General features: G+C 46.5%; 1 protein-coding gene across 4 annotated transcripts in view; it reads right to left on the bottom strand.

The window, feature by feature from the left end:
• Nucleotides 1-19,876, bottom strand: part of CACNA1H (calcium voltage-gated channel subunit alpha1 H) — a 132,167-nt gene that overhangs the window by 42,737 nt on the left and 69,554 nt on the right. For all 4 annotated transcript variants that reach the window (XM_026095227.2, XM_064520076.1, XM_064520077.1 and 1 more), the window contains 11 exons: nt 15,692-15,843; nt 14,957-15,142; nt 14,182-14,299; nt 12,342-12,497; nt 7,426-7,516; nt 4,907-5,115; nt 2,818-3,252; nt 2,129-2,229; nt 1,584-1,707; nt 1,374-1,442; nt 1,076-1,260 (listed from right to left, as the gene is read on the bottom strand). In XM_026095227.2, coding sequence (XP_025951012.2) covers nt 1,076-1,260; nt 1,374-1,442; nt 1,584-1,707; nt 2,129-2,229; nt 2,818-3,252; nt 4,907-5,115; nt 7,426-7,516; nt 12,342-12,497; nt 14,182-14,299; nt 14,957-15,142; nt 15,692-15,843 — 1,826 coding nt within the window. The remainder of the gene's footprint in view (nt 1-1,075; nt 1,261-1,373; nt 1,443-1,583; nt 1,708-2,128; nt 2,230-2,817; nt 3,253-4,906; nt 5,116-7,425; nt 7,517-12,341; nt 12,498-14,181; nt 14,300-14,956; nt 15,143-15,691; nt 15,844-19,876) is intronic.

The raw sequence follows: 19,876 nt of genomic DNA, 5'->3' as shown, positions 1-19,876 counted from the left end.
CTCAGTTAATAGGCTCTGGCCTAGCTATTTTCTCAGACTAATTCTCCCTTTTCCCCTTACTTGAGCTTACGAACTGCCCGTGCCCTGATTTCTGTTCCTAATTATGTTTGTCAGACAGGTACCTGCCAGGTCAGGCAAAGGCGACCCTGCGCCGGTTCCTGATGAGCCTGCACTGCGAGGGGACCGCGATGCCGCCAGCAGAACAGGGCGTGGGAGCAAGAGAGAAGACAAAAACACTCACAAAGCTACTTGTCACTAAGGAAATACAGAGCAGCAGACAAATAGCTGTTGCTCTGACGGTCATGGGCCTAAACGAGATTGCCTCTTCTCGTAAGCAAGCAGCTTTTCATCAGAAAGCCCACAGGTCTCTGGAGGTGCCTATCTTGCTTCTAATGAAATTTCATGAAAAAAGGCTTGTGTTTCTTGTTGAGCAGCATGGAAGTGGAGCAGGAGCTGTGAGCTGATAAGAATCCCCCAAGCATTAACACTCTCCTTTTCCCTTTATTATTGCATCATTGTAAACAAAATACAAATTGCCTTTATTCCTTTCCTCAAATACTGAAAGCATCTCCCTTCTTCCTAGCTGAGAACTAAATTGTTTTGCAGTGATGTTAGATACGCAGGCACAGGAGAGCAGGTATAGATGCTGGAGCTTATCAAATTATTGTCAGCACCTGTTCAATTGCAAATTCACTCCTAGCCAATGCAACTTCCTTGCTTGGGAATGACTGTGTGGTTGTGCAGTTTAACGAGGAGCCAGACTGATTTGTAAAATGGTGATAAAAATACAGAGTGGAGGAGGCATTCGCTGCACCAACTGCCTGAGTCTGATAACACTTCTTGCTCCAAACTCCACTTGCTCTTCTCCATGCTGGTGAAGATGAATTATATGAGAACTAATTTCACTGTTTTCAAACACTTTCACTAGATAAGAGCTCCCCAAAGATGGTTCTGCCTATACTGTGTTTCAGCTTTTTGTGTCATAAACAAAGCCTTGATGGATCATGTGCATTTTTTTGAAACTCCTTGTTCTCTCAATACAAAACAAACCCAGCCACCCTATTGCTGAAAGTACCGTAGAGGTCTCAAGGTCCGCAGAAGTCTCAACACTCGAAGGACACCCAGGATCTTAGCTCCGCCTGCCGATGCCATGGAGACAATAATGTCAATGATAGATACAAAGACCAGGACTCCATCTAGGACATTCCAGCTGCTCTGGAGATAGGTGTTCTCCCCAGAGAAGAAGCCAAGAGCTACCACCTAGAACCAGGAGAAGAGGGACATTTAAATCTAATCAGCCTAATTGTAGCTATTGTCATGTCTTCAGTCTTTGCCAGGTCTCACCAAGGATCATGAGTTGGAGACGTAATTACCTTAACCATCATTTCAGCCACAAAGATTGCAGTGAAAATGTAATTGGAAACACTTAGGAATATCCTTTCCTGTAAAACAAAGAGCAACAGAAAGTAGCAAGTTATTTAAATGAGATTAGAAAATAAACATCTTTCATCTCGTGGGATCTTTCCCTCACAAGACCGAGATGTGAGTGTAGAATCAAGCAATAAAATGACTCAGGTACTCACCGTGCTGTGTGGGTCTATATCTGGTCGTTCCAGCGCTATAGTGATGCAGTTAAGAAATATGAAGACCAGCACCACGTGATCGAACATTTTGTGGGCAATGACCTTCTGGCACATCACTCGGAACCTGCAGAAAGGAAGGGGAGAAAAACGTCCTTCACATGATTGGGTCAGCAAGGGATTCCCGTCCTAATGGTCTGTCCTCAAAAGCCTTTCATGACAGCTGTGCCGCCAGCATCAGCCCAGGTGGTAAGCTAGTTTACCCACAAGCACAAACTCCTGAAGCCATTACTATTAACACAGAGAAACAGATGTAATGATGGCTGTTATTAATGATGGCTAAACCACTCTTCTTTCTACACAGGCATGGAAAGACCCATGCAGTGATTCTGTCCACATATAACAGAATGTTACCTAAATATCAGGAGTCAAATTTCTAAAATTCTCAGTGCTTCTGCATCAAAGAGGAATTTTTCCCATGGAAAGGCTGGCTAAAAATGTAGTACTCAGTTACCTCAAGAACCCAGCATTTTACCGGGATTCCTTACCGATTCTGTGGGGAAAACAAGTAGAGGGACCAGTCTTCGTGATTCTTGCACCACTCTGGTTTGTAGGGCTCTAGGACTTTACGAATCCGGTAGCAGTAACTCTGGATAGAGAAGAAGAAACACCTGTTTTCCTCTTTCATTTTCCTGCCTCTTCAGCCATCACAGTCCCCCTGTGAAAGGGGGCAGTACTTGGCATCTTGCAGTGCCTGCAGGGACTCCCAGCATTTGTGAGAGAGCTGGGGTAGGCAGGGGGAAGGGATGCCACACTCTTCCAGAAAACCAGAAAGGAAACGGGTGGAAGAAAGGAGCTGATTTACAGTGAGATATGAACATGACGAAGCCAGACTTCTGGGCAGGTACCATTTTGAGATACAAAGTTCTGTCAAAACCAAAAAGACCTCAAACAACCAAAAAATTAAGTAACGGAGAGAATACTCCTCTCCCTGAGCTTTCAAGCTTTGAGATGCATCCCCTTGCGGTTTTACCTTGTTGGAGACCACTAAAATACAACAGCCCACCCCTAACAAAACTGTCTGGGAAATGCAGGCCCATCTCTCAAATCTTCATTCGTTTTGTCTACATCAGCTATCAGGCAGCAACACATCTGAGCCTGAGCTGGATTTTTAATCAGCCTTCCCGGCGTGGAAAAGCATCTTAACACATAAGCACCCAGTTCCCTCTGAACTCACATCCTCCATGTCGTCCTCGTAGTCCAGCGTATCTTCCTTGTGGCTGTCGATGCGCAGGAAGAACTCGCTGGGGACATGCACCATCTTGCCGTTGCAGTCCTGGTACTCGGCCGGCAGAACGGCCACAGGGCTGATACCGAGCGAGTGGCGCACGGTAGGCAGCTGGAGCAGCTCGGGCAGGTCCAGGGAGCTGCGGTAGTCCAGGGACTCTGCCCGGCGGTGCAGTGAGGCCCTGCTGACTGTGCTGGACTTGGCATCATCGGAGTCATCGTCTGTGCTGCCTTTCCCCTCCCCTGAGAGCAAAGACTCTCTTTCTCCTGACTGGTTCTTCTTTTTGAGGCTCGGAGCTCTGCCCAGGCTGTTCCAGCTTGAGCGTCGGCTCCCCCAGTTGCTGCTGGTCCCCCAGTTGGCGCAAGGGGAACTGCGGAGGCTAGACTGAGAGAGGAGAAAAGCATTTGAGGTTTCATTTGCAGGAGGATGCCAAAGGGTATGGCATTTTGCCCAGACTGGAGGACCCTTCCTGTTGCAAGTTGTCTTCCCCTTCCAGCTTTCCGTACAGCTCTGATTTTATCATGTCAATGCCTCAAGAAGGGAGTCAAGCATCCAGATGAGCCCACACTGAAAACACTATATCTCCCCCAGCTTCCTCAGGGATTCCAGCACTTAAGTCACTCAAGTGCCTGTTGGAAATTATGCCTGCATTCACATTACTTTCTCTTTCATTTGCTGTATAAGGAGGTGTAATGAGTCTCTCTCTCATAGCAAATTTATGCCAGTGATCAGTATGTCACTGCACTTTGGCTGACAGGTGATTGTCAGGGTGAGAGCACCTAAGGTCAGAGCAGAAAAACTAGAAGGAAAACTCCTTTTCCCTCCATGGCTTCCTCCCGGCACAGAAACAAGGCAAACTACCTTTCTCCTTCTCATCACTGTTGGCCAGCTCTCCTCTGACTGCTTCATCTTCCTTTGGCTGGTGGACTGACATGCTCTCAGAGAAAGGATTTAAACCACGAACAACCTTTTCCAGCAACTCACAATCCCATGAAACCTCAAGGCAAACAACAGAGTCATCTCTATTTTCTTTTCAAAAGCATCACCTTGACTAAGCAGCTTACCAAAGGGGATAGTGGCTCTGTCTCTGCGTGAAGTGCCTTCATGGTCCGCTGCCTTGATTTGAACACGATATTGCAGTTACAGAGCAGAGGAACAGGACAGATAAGCAACAGCAGCAATCCACTTTGTCTATTAACTCTGCTCCCTCTGTTTTCACAGAGCTGCCCTCCCGCTCCCCTGTTACAGGCAAAATGAAATCATTTGCCAAAGCAGTCAACTCTAGCCAGCTCTCTCCCCTCCATGAGCACTCAGCTGCAATCCATTAGCTCACACCTTGCTTGCTCTCTGTTTCCCCTCCAAAAGCGTTGCTGTACCATAACTGGAGCTCTGCGGTGCTGGTGGGGACAAATGCTTCGTCCCCTTTGTGCCCAAGTGAGTTCCAGCTGCAACCCTAAAACACCGTGGAGGGGACCAGGCCTCAACCTGCTCCACAGGAACACCTGACTCAGCTTCTCCAGGACACCACTGCCTGACCAGGGGGTTGGCAGAAGGCACCTGCTTCTTCTCAGAGAGGTTTGCTGGGGCAACCGCATGAACACGTCTTGTCTCAGGTCACTTTCCTTCAGGCAGGTGGGTTAGCACGGACTCGCGATGCGACACCAGGCAGGAAACCCCTGAATCCCAGGGCGTCTGTGTTTCCCCCACCACATACTCACTGTCCTTGACAGTCATGTTGTCGCTGTCTTGCCCCAGCATACCACTCCCCTTCATTTCTCCCTCCTGAATCTGTTCTCTTCCTCCCTTTCCTCATACTTGTCACCTCTACCACACTCCTCCATTTTCTAGCGACGTACACACAGCGGGAACACATCAGCTGGCATTGCTGAGCTGTGGCAGCACCAGAAGCACCAGGAAACAGAGACACATAATGCGAAATACCAGACAATCTTCTTTAACAAGAACTGACTATAAATACACACATCACCTGCGCTGCTTGCAAGCACTCAAAGGAGTGCTGTTGGCACGGGGAACCTACCAAGGACTTCTGGTCGTAGCTCATGGGGTCTAGCGAAGCATTGCTCCCTCTCCTTGAATCCACGAAAGTGTGCACCGAATCCATGTGCGGGGAACACTTCGGCGTGGGCATAGGTGTGGCAGCAGTGCGCATAATTATAGGAGGGGGCATGCTCCCCCTGCCCTCCAAGTGTCCATTTGGGGTGACAGCGAGCGAGTACATCTTCATCTCTGGAAAGAGAGAGATAACATGGGGTGGCTCAGCTACAGAAATCGCTGTTCAAAATGGACATTATTCCTTGGGTTTTCTAGAAACTTTGCTGAATGGAGATCAAATATTGTGGGCAATGCTAAGATCACCCACCCACTTTGATAGGAGACATAAGGCAAATGTCAAGACCTTCTAAGAAGCCTTCAGCCCTGGCTGAGCTGGAACTCATTAGCCTCCAAAGAAAGTCTCCTTTGCTCAGTGTTTCTTGGGATATGGAGGGTGGAGTCACAATTTTTTGGTGCTGGGGGAGACCAGGGAAAGGACACTGAGGACTGCCTAAATCCAATTTGGTAAATTAATCTCTTCTCCTTGTCATAGATTTTCCACAGAGATTTTTATGCAGTTCTGATCTGCTTCGAACTCCCTCATCAGGAGGGAACTAAGCAAACATTAGTCATTGTCTTTAGTCATCTGTTTGAGGGACAGGAAATGGAAATGGCTTCTAAATATCCACACACCTGGAAGACTAAACCTCCTGTAACACAGAAATCTAATAACAGATCTCTGCGGTAATTGCAGAAAGCATCTATTTTAGCCGTGCAGCAAGTAAAAAACCCTCTGTAGAGAGATATTGCAGCGACACAATGTTAGACTCGTACAGAAAGCTGTTTCATCCTTGCTACAGATTGCAGCAACCATATTCCCACTGCAGACTAACCAGAGGCTACAGAACATACCACCTCCAGCACTACTGAGTTCCATAACACCCAAAACCAAAAGCCATGACAAATACAAAAGTTAAGTTGAACAAACTCCTGTTTTGCCGGGCTTAGCGGATTCTCGTTTAATGACTGTAGAACCAGGGTGTTAGGGAGGGGGAAGAATGGGACCATTTGCCATCAGCGGGAGAGAAGGACAAGCCTGTACTTGCACAGGTAGCATGGGGAATGATCCCACCTCCACCTTGTTTGGTTACTGCAATGAGAAATTCAAGCGAGTGCATTATCCCTGCTATTTTTCCTCCACTGGCTGCTTTTATAATGCGGTATACTTCTTTGTATCATCCGTTTGCTTGCTGGCTTGGGCACAAAGGCTGATCTGCGCCACAGAAATCCATGGGAACACTGCCACTCCCTTTGAGGGGTGGAAGATCGAATTCAGAATTTGTTAATCTGCAATACACAAGTTTCTCTTGCCAGTGCATCTGTTTACAGACTAATAGCTCTGTAATAGAATTGTTAATGTCCTTATGCTGTTTAGTCACTGGTTGGCACCCAGGAGGCTTATGGAGATGCACAATTATTCATGGACTTAGACTGACAAAGAGTTCAGCCCTATTTCCTATTCCCGTATTACCTGAGAAGAGGGGACAATGTTTCCTCCACCTATAAATCTCTTGTCACTTGAAGCTGCCCAGAAAATAGTTGCTGCAAAGGAAATGTAAGCTGTGGCTTCCTCAACAACTGTTTGCAACGGAGATTCATTTGTTTGCTTGGTGTTTAGAATCTTTGCTTGATCTGCAGGCCGGAGAGCTCAATCACCTCGCTCTGATTCAGCTTTGTCTCCTTAGCTTCCCTGACAAATTACTTATGCTCCTTCCTCAGCTGAATTCCATCTGCTCACCACAATCAATACCATTTCCTTAGCTGAAATGAATCCTGGTTTAGAGGCATTTAAAGGAATCCTAACAAAAGCCCAAGCTGAGAATAAAAATGCAGAGGAACTAAGCCAGCTCCAGTTTACCATCATGCTATTCACTGTGCTTAAATATCCGATCCCTTCCCATCCTATTTGCAAACTCTGCAGAGCGAACACTGTCTCCTATGATCCCATGTTTATACTGCACTAGTACAACATGGCCTTATTTCAAATCAGTTGCAATGACCTCCTATAACACAAATAAACAGTGACAGTTCTACCAATCAAACCTCACCTAGATGCATTTGAGTGAGAAACCAGAGAGCAGATGAGAACATGACTGATTTGCAAAGCTGCTGAGAAGTAGTTTGTGAATATTGCTGTCAGTGAACCATTCTGTGATAATGATACAGAAGAAAAGATGGGACATAAGTAAATATTCTGGTACAGTTTAAAATTAGGAAAGTATCTGTTTGAAGGAAATATCAACTCTCAAGGCTTTCTTTAAGCCTTCTCAACACTTTTTGCATAGCTGCCCTGTTAACATAGCTATCAGATTAATTTCCAAATAAATTAGCTCCTAAATAAAAATCTTCTGCTTTCCTCCATAAATTTTGAGGAAAAGACAACTGCAGAAGCGGGGTTGTAGCAGAGCTCCAATTCATAGGAGAAAAATAGAAGCAAAATCCTACCTGTTGCTCGGAGGTCTTTCAGCTTCTCAAAATCATCATCAAAGTTGGCAGATGTCTTGTCCTCATCTGTGTCTGACCTATTGGCATCACCCTGTAGAGAGGTGAAGGGTAATTAGCAGATCTTATTGCAATTAAAGTTTAGCACAAAGGCCATTTGGATTAGTTAGCAGGTCAGAGATACCTCAGCTCCTCTTGGTTACAGCACAGCCCCAAGAACCAGGAGGGCAGAATGCCAAGTTCCCTTGACACTGCCCTAGAGAATGACCCTGGGTAAGTCCCTCTTCCCTGTTTTGATTCATCTTCTTACTTGGACAGAAAGGATGATGTTGTGATTGTGAATACTGTTTCTGCAGTGTCGTTACATTTCCCACACTGTGTCTAGCCTCACTGAACAGTGTGTCCCAGGGGAGAACATGAAAGCGCAGCTGTAATCGGAGTAGTGACCAAGAAAAATTGGCATTGCAGGGTTCCATATTTGTTCTCGCCATGATCCCAGCTGAAAGCACTTGGGTTTTAATGTCAAAGGATGTTGCAGGGTTTTTCTTTTTTTATTTGACAGTGCTGTAAATTCGACCTGGATCTGAAAACCCAGCCCTGATTTGCTTCCTTCACGCTGGCTGGTAATTGAGACTGCGCTGGGAAATCTCTTGGCAACAGTGAGGCTGAGGTAGAAGAGAAGCAGGCCAGCTTGCCTGGCAACGCAGCATCATCTCAGGACAGAGAGCAGCCAAGAGCCCTCAGACCGGCTTTCCTCCTGGATGTCTGTTTAAGTGCTTCCTGTGGCTATTTTTCCCTTTCATACATATCTGCCTCTGCTACCAAAATGACCAGTTTAAATAATATATGAGCCTGGAGCAGAAGAGCTATTGTCAGGTTCTCCTCTGCCGTGGAGTCAGCGGAAGGGAAGAAATCCAGCAGGCTCTTGGCATGACTCTGGCTTGATCCATCAAGACTGCAGAAAAGCTGTGCAAACTGGTACCAAATGATTGGATTAAAGCAGCTGATCCTGGAAAAGGAGCACAGTTCCTTAACTGGTGCCTGAACAAATCACCATGGTTTCTAGAGATACGGTGCTAAAGCAGCAGCGAACTTAATTTCATCTGTGATGTATTGCTAACTGGTGCAGCCAAAGAGACAGGATGACTGAAAGGCTTAAGTTTCCCTATTCATCTTCTCTGTTTTGGAGCAGGAATAATAGCGCAGAGTAGCTGAGAGATTTGCATAATTTTGGAAGGTTTGTCTGCTTTTCCAGAGCAGCTCTGGGGTAGATTTCAAAATGACATGGGAACAATGTTAAGTACAAATATGCCATTATGGTTCTGTTTGAAGTCTGGCTGCTTGTTGTCATAAGCATAAATGAGGAATAGTCTGTACCAAACATGTTCTTTATGGCCAATTATACCTATTCTCTTTTAGGGATACCCCAGTCAAGCTAGCTCCAAGGACAAATCAAAACCGAGATCAAGCTGAGATCTTTCTGTGATTCACAGCACAACCTTTTACAGTGTTCTTGTTGAAATACTGCTGATGGTTCAGGGCTCTAGTGTGCACCCCCTTAGCTGCACAATTTGACCTGGAGTAACACCCCATCTGAGTGAAAGACAGACTTGAGCGAAGGGAGGAGAACTGCACATCAACATCTTCCACAACTGCTTACAGAGTCACCCTGAATGAGGACAAAACTAAGGAGATCAAAACAAACATTTCTGACATATTCCCAATGTCTACTGGCAGAACCAGGGAGGACAAAAGAAAAGAAATCCCAGCTCTACCAATACTTCCTCTTGTGAGTTGTCCAAGGAGACTTTAATAGTCTTTGGTTTACAACTAGAGCTAAACTATTCATTTATAAGTGCAAGACTTGATTCAAGTCCTTGCAGCTGAAATACAGCCCTGAAAAGGGTTTTCTGTAGCATGGCTGATACCTCACTATGAGACATCTGACAAGCCCGTAGGCTTAATGTCAAGATTTAAAATAAATGGAAGTGGAGAGCAAAATGTGCCCTGCAAATGTCATGCCTGTGCTTGCTGGCCTTTTCTGCGGCAGCACTGAGTGAATAATACAAGCTTTGAAAACTGCTCCATATTTAAATCATGGTTTGTAACAGCTCCGAAAGGAGCCATTAAGCCTGAGCAAGAAAACGACATCCATTCGGCTAGGTTTGTAATCAGGCGCTCAGAGGATACTGCACAAGGCTGCCGATTGCTGGCATCACATTAGCGTGTGATCCAGCTCCAAGAGGGCAGGGAAGGAAGGGGCTCTGTACCAGCACAAAGGTACCTGCAACCTGCCAGGTTGCCGAGTGGAGAAAACTTCTTCTCTCTCAGAGCAAATGGGAACAAAGGATGAAAATGGGGCATGGGGGCTGCATGCGCAACAGCAGGAGACTGTGCAAGGGCTCTCTGTATCTAAATGCGAGATTGCTCAAGCTAAAAAAGAAGCCTCCACGAACCAGAGAGGGACAGCCAGCCACAGGGCCAGAGGTAAACGAGAGCCCTCAGGATTCCCAAATGTTTTCTCCTTGGTATGAGCATCAGTAGCGGTTCACCGCAGCATCAAGAGGAGCAGGAGTAGTTTCCAGTCGTTCAGGTCACACATGCTGGTTATCATCTGTTGGGGTTTCCCTGGCATGTCCTCTTTTTCCACCCAGCTTTGCTGGTTGGTTGAGTCTGAGGATATCTGACATATGTCTGGTCACTGAATAGTCCCCTTTCTGGGCTGCCATATGGCCAACTGTATTGGTTGCTTTCCCATTCAGTTCAGGAAAATCTGTTACTTTACCACAGACGTTAGTCTGCTACAGCCTGTGTCATTTTCTAGCAGGACTGAGGTCCAGCACAGGCACTTTGAATACAACCAGCAGCTCTTCTAGAGGAAAACCCCTTCTGGGCTGGAAGAAAGGAGGTAATGCAGAGCCTTGAGGAATATTGATAATTCTTTTGCTTTGCTCTTTCAAAGTTAGTGGCTAAAATGTCCATCTCTGTCTGCAACAGGTTGCAGTAGCACAGGAATGCAGAGAAGGTGTTACAGATCCACAGCAGAGCCAGAGAATGCTGAGAACTGTGACACACAAAACGGCTTCACGACTTCAGACGTAAACAGTGCCAGCATCAACTCAAGGCACTGATACATAGTATACAGGATTGCTCTTGGAAAAGGACCTTCCAGCTATTCTTAGTAAGCTGTGCTGGATCTTCAGGGCATGGCCCATGCTGCACAAGCCATCAGGATGCTCACCAGTGCAGTGCAGAGCTGTTTTTTGAAAGCAGTGAGCAGGCCTACTTGGGTCCTCTCTGTGTGCGCAGGTGGCACCCACCGCTCTCGGCATCCATAAAACAGCCCTGAGCAATGTAGATCAGGGTTATTTTTTTCCAAATGGGGCTTGGCTCCTGTTGTTTCAATTAATTTTCCTCTGCTAGTGCTAGGAGGAAGCTGGGAGGGATGTTTTAATAATGAATCTATGCAGACAGCCTTGAAGGACATAAATATGACTGTGCTGGCTTGAGAGAAGGGAATTGTTGGTCCATGAATATTTCAATTATATTCCATGGTCAGTGACAGGGTGTCTAAATGTGATGTAAACACAACAAATATGAGCATGATGCCATTTCTGGAGAAAAAATGAAAAGTTAAAAAAAAAGAGTTTCTTTCTCTTCTTCCCCTTGGGAGCTAAGGCGGTGAAAACTGAAGCCATTTTCTCATTTTCTTTCTGAGTTTCTGTGTCTCTAAAGCCACTCAGTGCTGAGTTAACTTTCCCTTCTTGCATGTTGCAGAAGTAAAAAAGTAATAATTAAAAAATCCCAAAGTGTGACGCAAGGCCTTTCAATACCACTATTCTTAGCTTGAACTGGGACAGGATGATTTTACGTAAGTCTCAAAATCATTCCCATTTGCACTAAGACTTTGAAAACGTTCTCTTTCTCTGAAAATACGTATGTGCATACACATCGTTATATTTACAGATGAAACCGGATCACTATGCGCATTTAAAATCTCCCTCAAATGGATTTGCTCTGATCTGAAAGGACGATGGAGAAGAGCAGGATAGGACAGAGGATGATGGCTTTCACTCTCTCAGGATGCTGAAAGCAGACTGGGAGTGGACTTGCCAAGGGAGGGGAGCTTAAGGGCCCCCCCGCTCACATCAGTACCACACTGTTTGCACCAGGCCAGTGTGCTGCTCCTGATCCCATGGCACAGGATTGCCTGCACAGCTGCTGAGGTTCCTGCCCAGTTCAGATCAGGACATTGTCTATCACTGTTGCCTGAGAAATAACATCATTTCTCTAATCCTCTCCATGTGAGATGAGATGCCTGCACTTTATCAAATGCCCTGCTCATTGACCAGATACAGACATTATTTTCAGTGTAGGTAAGGATTAGCATTTATTTGCCCCATGTCATCCCAGTATCTCAATATTTAATGTTTGTAACCTTGAAACACACCTTTTCTAACAGCTGTGCTACTAGCCCCAAATTACACGTAAGGGGCAGTCACAAGAAGAGGCCTGGACTCAGCCAGGCAACATCCTGCCTGGTTCCTGTGACTCCTGTTGGCAAGGCATCTCAAAAGCCTGAGGCTCACCATAAAAAACCCCCAAATACAAGACATAGGTGGGATTTAGGCAAGTCAAATCTGTCCTAAATGATTTTCTCACGGTCACACAAAAGACTGTCGCAGATCAACCAAAGTGTTGATCTCCCAAGTCCCATGTCTAGTCCAGAGAACCTTATTTGCAAAGACAGACTCACAGGAGCTCTGCATACTCCGCCCAGCCCAGCTCAGCTCATCTGTACCCCCTTAAGGTTAAATTCAGGGCTGCCTGCATGCCCTGAAGTTTGCACTGATATGGACTGATCCCTACTGATGCTTGTGTGTGGTTCTCAGTTTTCTCCCTCTGCTCAGACCTCTTACCTCTGCTTGGAAGCCTTCTACCAGAATGGCAACAAGAAGGTTGAAGAGCACATAATTGCCAAAGGTCATCAGGGCCACAAAATAGAGCGCTGCCCAGGAGGATGTAGAAGCCATCCCATTGTAGAGGACCACATTCCAGTCCTCTTGAGTGAGAATCTGCAGAGAGGTGGAGGGAAAGACTCTGATTATTCCACTCCTCTCATGGACAGCAGCTGTACACAAATACTCACTGACTCAGCCATTTCTGCCTCTCCTCTTGACCTTTTCTGAGCATAACCATTAGCAGGTCTCATGAGATGAGACAGCGAAATGTTCCTTTATTTAGATCTCTGCATGTGAGATCTCTCTCCCAGCCAAATCTCCACTCTCTGCAGGAGCATCTAGCACACTACTGCCCAGGGAGATGACTTTTTCAGATACCAGCTGTGGTAACATGAAGACTGTGCTGGTAAGAGTCCCATCATTTGGTGGGTTTATTGCCTCCTTTGAAAACATCAGTGGATAAACGGCCTGGGGCCACAGCTGTTGTCTCCTTCTGGAGCTGCCCTTTCCAAGTTACATGGAGCTGAGGGAAAGAGTAGGAGACATGTTTTTTGACATGGTAAATGACACAGGGCGGCTCAAGAAACTCAGGGAAGAAAAATGGTATCTATTGGGTAAAAGTGCTGATAAGCCGGGCAAAAATATGCACATCTTTGCAAAGCCTGGGTCCAAGGGACCTTCATCAGGGATTCTCACTCTCCTAGCTTTCCTGGAGCTCAAAAAAACCCAGGGCATATGAAAAATAGATGACACATGCATGCTCCAGATTAATCCAGGCTTATAATGAATATGGCCTCTAATGTCCCCCCACAAAAAACAAGGTGACTTTGGGGACAGGAATGCAGTTGGCTGCACTGAGTCATGTCACTCATTAACCTTCACAGGATGTAGGGCCAAGCCCTTGGGCACTGTGCCAACTCTCTTTGCCCATAGGACTGTTAAATGCAGACTTCTGTATTAATTTTATACAGGATAAAGAGAAAAATATGAACCTGTGAGACTTATGCTGATTTCTCCTTGCTGAAAATTAAATCTCTTCGTATGAAGGAAAACTTTGCAGGAGATCATAATCTTCACTGTGAAGACCCTGGACTGGTTGCACTTTGGATGCTACCATGGTGAACACCTACTCTGCATTTAGAAATCTAGCTTAGCATTGTCTACACTGTGCTGCACTTGCTGGACTTGGGCTGTAAGGAATGAATTGTTAAACAGAAAAGACTAATCTTTATATTGAGAATGTCCTGGAAATATAGCTTATTAATCCATCATGGAACTTGCCAGTAATTGCAAGGATATAACAGATCTTGTCTGCAGTGGAAAAATAGCTTTTTCACAAAGAACTTCCCAGCGTGCAGAGCCTGTCACTCCAGCTCTGATTTGTGATAGTACTTGTCGCCCTCAGTTAAATGAAATTGTTTGGAAAGTGCATTTTAGGGGCAGTGAAGGGTGCTGGCTTGTAACTCAGGAGAGAGAGCAGAATGTGCAGTAGATACATAATGTGCTATAGGTCTTAATGTAAGGAAAATAAAGCTGGATTTCCAGGCCTTCTCATACTTTACTTTTGCGAACAACAGATAGGCCGTGATGCTTCTGGGTAGATTGCTTTTCCATCACGGCTTGTATAGACCAGATAACTCAACTGGAAAGTAACAAAAACAATCACTTTGTCCTAAAAACTCTGCAGTGCTATTTCAGTCCAAGTTGGATACTTACTGGAATACTTTTTTTTTTTGCAAAGCATAATAAATTGTCTACCTGGTTTATATTAAAACTCCTGGGAGGACCCAGAGCTTACCTGAAAGACTGTCACAATGGCCCAAAGCAAGGAATCAAAATTCTTTCTATCTGGAACTGTGTCTCCCGTATCAGTTTTCAGGCTGAACTTGCATCCAAAAAGATGCATGCCGAGAATGCTAGAGCATAGGAAAAGAAAAGGAGACAGAAGAAACATGTTATTGTGTGAAACATGGTTGTAAGGATCATTACAGTGCTTTTTAGGGGCACATTCTTTTCGGTGTGCTTTGTATGCCAGTGGTATCTCCCAGAAAGATGGGCTCTTGCCATTTGGTAATTCTGTGTCATGCTTCATTATAATTATCTACATCAAAGTCAAATCAGGGATCTCATTTGTCTAGAAAATGATAGATCACATTGCCAGCTGCCTGATCAATCTGGTTTCCAAGAACAGGATCTTGAGGAGCATCATAGGGTCAAACAGACAAAAGCTTTGGAGTCTGTTCGACCTCCCTTTCAAACATGAAGCTGGTAGAATCCAGTTACTGGCAGCTTCCTGAGACAGGGCTAAATGAGCCTCCCAGAAACGCCACAGCAATCGCTTGACTGTTGTTGCCTGTTTGCGTTCTTCGTTCATCTGTAGAATTACAGTATTGCATGAAAAACTGAGACTGCAAAGAGGCAAATCGTCTGTTGAGAGTCTGCCTGTCACTCTATTGTGAGCACTTCTGTCACGTAGGCAGCCTCGCAGATGTGCTCCGTTGTTATTCTAATCTACATATTACTTAAGCGAGCTGAACGATTAATCGAAGGAGAAGACCTGCAGTCTCTGGTACCTGAAGATAAAGATGAAGAGCATGAGCAACATGCAGAAGGTGGCTACGTTGTCCATTGTCTTCATCAGGACCACGAGCTGGCGACGGAGGGCGGGCATGAAACGCACCAGTTTCAGCACCCGGAGGAGCCGAAAAGTTCGTAGCACGGAGAGGCCTCCGTCCGACTGGCCGATGATCTCCCAGACGCTGCAGGAACACAAGAACGGGAAGAGACCATACAACAGCAGTACTGTACTGCGAAAACCCTGAGCAGGCTGGTTTCTTACAAGCTTCACAAGCTGTGCAAGCTTCTCACACGCATGCTGTGCCATCTCCAGTTTAGTCTGGGATACAATGTTCCCTTCGAAGAGGACACGAGAACAGTGCCCTCTTTTATCCTCCTGCTTGCCCTACTCTGCTCTGAACTGTGTGTGACTTTAGGGGTGGGAGGGCAGGCTGCTGGGATACGGACACTCTCAGCACTCCTTTCCCAGGACCAGCCATTCCGCACTTCAGTGGAAAACTCACCACAGTGCCAGATGTGCAACGTAAATAGACCTTTTCTCCATCTGTCAGGTCCATTTACTTTGGATGGCCCTCCTAAAGATAGGAATCTAAAAGGCCAGCATAATTATAGCCCATCATACCCAGTGAGCCCTGCATTAACACATGCCATGTCTTAGTCCCTTGTCCCACTCCCCAAATGATCTAAGCCCTCAGCAAAAAAGCCACAATGGAGAAAGAGCTGGCAGGGACCTGATGACAACAATAATCCCATCGAAGATGTTGTACGGGTTCTTGATGTAGCCAAAGAGGCCAAAGGCAAGGAGTTTCAGGAGCATCTCCAGGGCAAACATGCTGGTGAAGACAATGTTACTGATCTCCAAGGCATTGGTCAACTCGTCTGGCTACAAGACAAAAAAGCAAAATAGTCAAACAGATGCACAGAGGGAATGGCCAAGTACTGGTATACTCCTCCCCCTCCGGGATTTGTGCTAATGATGCACAAATGTTGCATCTTCCTGTATTCCTCCCAAAGAAGAGATAAAAGTCTAAAGGGAACAGCAGACAAGCAAGAGCCTTGCAGACAGTCCCTGTGCATTTTACTGGAAATATGGAATTCCGGCCCATTTCCGGAGCAGCTGCGGAACAACGGTGCACAACTGGCCCAACACGCTAAAGTTAACACAAAGGAGAGTGACTGTGCACTTTGTAAGACACAACTACCCAGGCGAATGGGCAGTACGGCTTGTAAGGCTCTCATTAAGACTCGCATTGGTCAGGAACACTGTTTTTACCACACTAAGCTAAGCAGAGCTTTCTGGGTACTGCTAGTGCCAAAGTAGAAGCACTTTGCCAATACAGTGTAGCTGCATTCACATACAAACAAAGCCCTTTTCCTGCAGACGTATCCTAAGAGAACCGAGAAAGCTAATACCAGTGAAAGTCAGCGGGATCAATAGTTTTATCCCCCTGAGGGCCTTTGGAAATCCTCTCAAAAAGCCCAAGATCTTGTTAAAATGCCAATGGTATGGCCCTGGGCTCATCCCCAGGGTCAAGATTCCCTCCGTGATCAGAGTGGCTTTCTCAGCGTGTAGGTTTGCATGCAGCTGAAATACAAAAACTGATCTTTCCATTCCCCTCCTCTACCACCAGGACCAAAAAAGTTATCCAAGACTTGGGCTATAATCTGGATTTTCAGGTATAGTCTTAGATGTTCCTTTCCTGCGAAGCACAGGAGCATCTGTCCAGCACCCCGGCTGGCTGGTTCATGGCCAGAACATGGCACAACAGTAACAAACACAAAAGGTGGCATTGGGTTTGTTCACTGGAGCTATTCCCTCACAGAGCACCACACTCCGCAATGTGCTTTTCTACCACTCAAGGCCCTTTCCTTTGCAAAAGAAAACAAGTCTTTTCATTTCCTCCGTGTAATAATATTGTCTAGAAAAAGGTGTTATTTTCATATCTGACTCATCTCCTGACTGATAATAGCTTCCTTTATGCCCCATCTGTCTTTAGACACTATGTTAATAGTTGGCAGCTTCTTGGGGATGTTGGTGTGTTATCCAAGGCTCCGCAGAGAGACGACCATCGTGATGCTGTGGCACAGGCACGTTTAACTCCGCGCTCTGCAGAACGAATGCTTGGCAGTCGGGGGAGAGACGGAAAGAGTTAACGTTACCTCAGATCCCGGAAGAGCCCAAATATTCCCTACTATCGGTAGCGACAGTCTGTGGGCTGCTAATGAGCCATCATTCATAGGCTAAATTACTTTATGCAACAGACTGTCTTCTGCTCAACCATTTATCCAGGAGAGAGAGCACTAAGAGCCTGAGTCCTCACGGTTATAATCCATATACGCTAATTGCTAATGGACACCAGGGGAAACACTGTGCCGTTGTGGTTCTCCAGGCTCTACCAAGGGGTGGCCCGGTGGCTGCACGGGGCACAGGACCAGCACGGCTCTCCGGCCGCTCTCCGCATGCTTCCCTCGCTGCGTGCGAGGCGATTCCCTCCCCAGCATGAATCAGCACTCGTCCCCTGTTCCCTCCTCTGACGATGCCAAAACACTCCTGAGAGGTCTTTGCTTTGCAAGAAAAACAGAGCTGAAGAAGAGGGCAGCTCGAGGATGGCATCTAACCAGCTCTCCAGTGGAGACCGTGCCTGCAACAGCCGCCCGGCTCCGCAGTCCCTGTCCCGCTGCAAGCGCAGGAGGGACGGGGCACCGTGCTCTCAGCGAACTCGAGCCGTTTGACAAGAGCAGCGTGCGGCTGGCACGCTCGCAGCCTCTCTCCTCGGCCGGGGTTATGCAAGAGCATTCCTGACGAGAAGCAAAACAACTCGCTGAATTCCTGCCTCCCTCCCGGCAGCAGGCTGAGGCCTCCCTGGGACAGGGCGTTTGCTGCAGGCCGAGGATGGCTGCAGGACTCGCAAGCGTGCTGAGCCTGGGGAATTAATGACATAACCAGCAGCAACGAAGCTGCAGCTCGGGCAGCTTTGAAGGGACAGGACACTTGCGCAGCCCTACATCTGCTGGGAAACACGGAGAACGTGCCCCTTGCTACCTACAGCACCTCGTAGCCTGCAACGCATCCGTTGTCTCATGCGCTCAAGTCAACAGTCTCCACGTTCTCCTTGCTGTTGCCAGATGCACTGCCCAGAGTCACAAACTTATGGAAAGGAGGGTAGTTGGTGATCTTTTTAAAATCCCTAAATCTGGAGTCATGTGAGTTTGAAAAGACAAACTCAGGAACCATTACCAAAAAAGTTAGTGTCCAGCTTCGAAAGCCTGAGCTTGACAAGCTTAAAAACACCTTCAGGCAAGTGAGAAGAATTTGTAAGTTGTTGCTCTTTAAAATCCCGTATTTTCTAAGCCAACATCGTGATTTTTTGTGGCCTGCGGAAAGCTTGGGATTGCAACCAGTTAATCTGCCAATATTGTTGCTTGAATTGATTTGCCGATTTCCTTTGACAATTTGGGGTCCTTGTTGCTTACTCTCCAGGGTCATGAGTTTTGCTTCATATACGAGATCAGAGAGTGCAGGAAAACAGCTGCGGTGACCTCTCAGGAGTGAGAGCACGAGAAAGAGGGAAAAGAGAGGACAAGGAGATGGCACCGATGAGATTACCAACAGCTATAATGAGAAGCTGATGCAGCAGATCGAGCAAGGTGGCAAGGCTGAGGGACACCTAGCTAACACTGCAAAGCCAATCATGCTTCAGACGAGATCCTCGTTATCCTTTATTGCTCGTATTCGGTGTGAGGCAGGACTAATTTGGTGACAAGGACTGCTCTGACGGGGGATGTTCAGACAGTAATCCTGCAGTGACGCGGAGGCAGGACCCACTGGGCAAAGACAAGGATGGATAGCCCTGCATGCTGGCTAAGCTGCTGATGCGAGCTCCTGTGTTATTAGAGTGGAAGCCAAACAGCAGATGAAGCAAGCATCCAGTGATGCTGCCTTCAGATGTAATTACCTTCTTTCAACACCAACTGGAGCCTAGAAAACAGCCTGCCGTAGATGTTTTTATGGCTTATGAAATGGTTCGTTGCTCAGAGCACAATTCGTTTCCCACTTCTCGCACTCCAGGATGAGCAAAGATCTAAGAGGAGGGTCAAGGAAAAGACACTCAAAAGCCAAGATGGATTCGGCCATCCCTCTGGAAGCAGCCACTAGGAGACACTGTTGTTTTGTTCAAATTCAAGCCAACTCCAGAGCAGGAATTTTTCCAGGAGCCCTTACCTCTGGGAAAAATAAAATGTTGATTTGCTGAAAACAAAACTTTTCATGGCAAGGATTATTTTCATCAGACTTGCTGGCTGGAAGAAAATGAAGTTGCAACAAAGCTTTAAAATGGCTGTGATGTCTTGTTTTGACCTTCTCAGAAAAGGAAATTTCAGGTTTTTCACTTAAGATGAGGTTGTGTTGAGAAATGCAACTTCCTTTCTAGCAAAGAAAAGTTAACAAACCAAAGGTTGGCATCAAAATGATGCAGAGTATTTCCAAAGTGGTACTTTTCCCCTTTTGTCAAATGAGGGAGGGAAAATTTTTCTGTAAATCTTAAGAACTCAGACAAGGAAACTATTTCTCCCCCTTGGGTCTTCAAACTGTGTGTGTCGGTGAAAAGTTCCTTTTGCAAAGCATGGTGAGAGAGCAACAGCTTTGGACATCTCCACATCTGCTGCTATTGCGATGTTTGACCTTGACATTGGTCCAGGTTTACAAGACAGAAGAGGCCAAACAGAGCACGGCCAAATGGCAAGCAGGTGACATTGCAGGAGGCCATGAAACGCCCCAGAATCCCTGCACCAGCTGCAGTGCAAGGGATGGTGGGCAACGCTGGCCCTTGGGCATAAAGGTCCACAGCACCATGCACAGAGGCTGGAATGGGAACTGCCACCCCAGGAGACAGTCAGCAGAAATGACCACAGAGAGC

Source organism: Dromaius novaehollandiae, chromosome 14, assembly GCF_036370855.1.
Source record: "Dromaius novaehollandiae isolate bDroNov1 chromosome 14, bDroNov1.hap1, whole genome shotgun sequence".
Taxonomy (NCBI): Eukaryota; Metazoa; Chordata; class Aves; order Casuariiformes; family Dromaiidae; genus Dromaius; species Dromaius novaehollandiae.
This window is presented reverse-complemented; position numbering and strand designations above follow the sequence as displayed.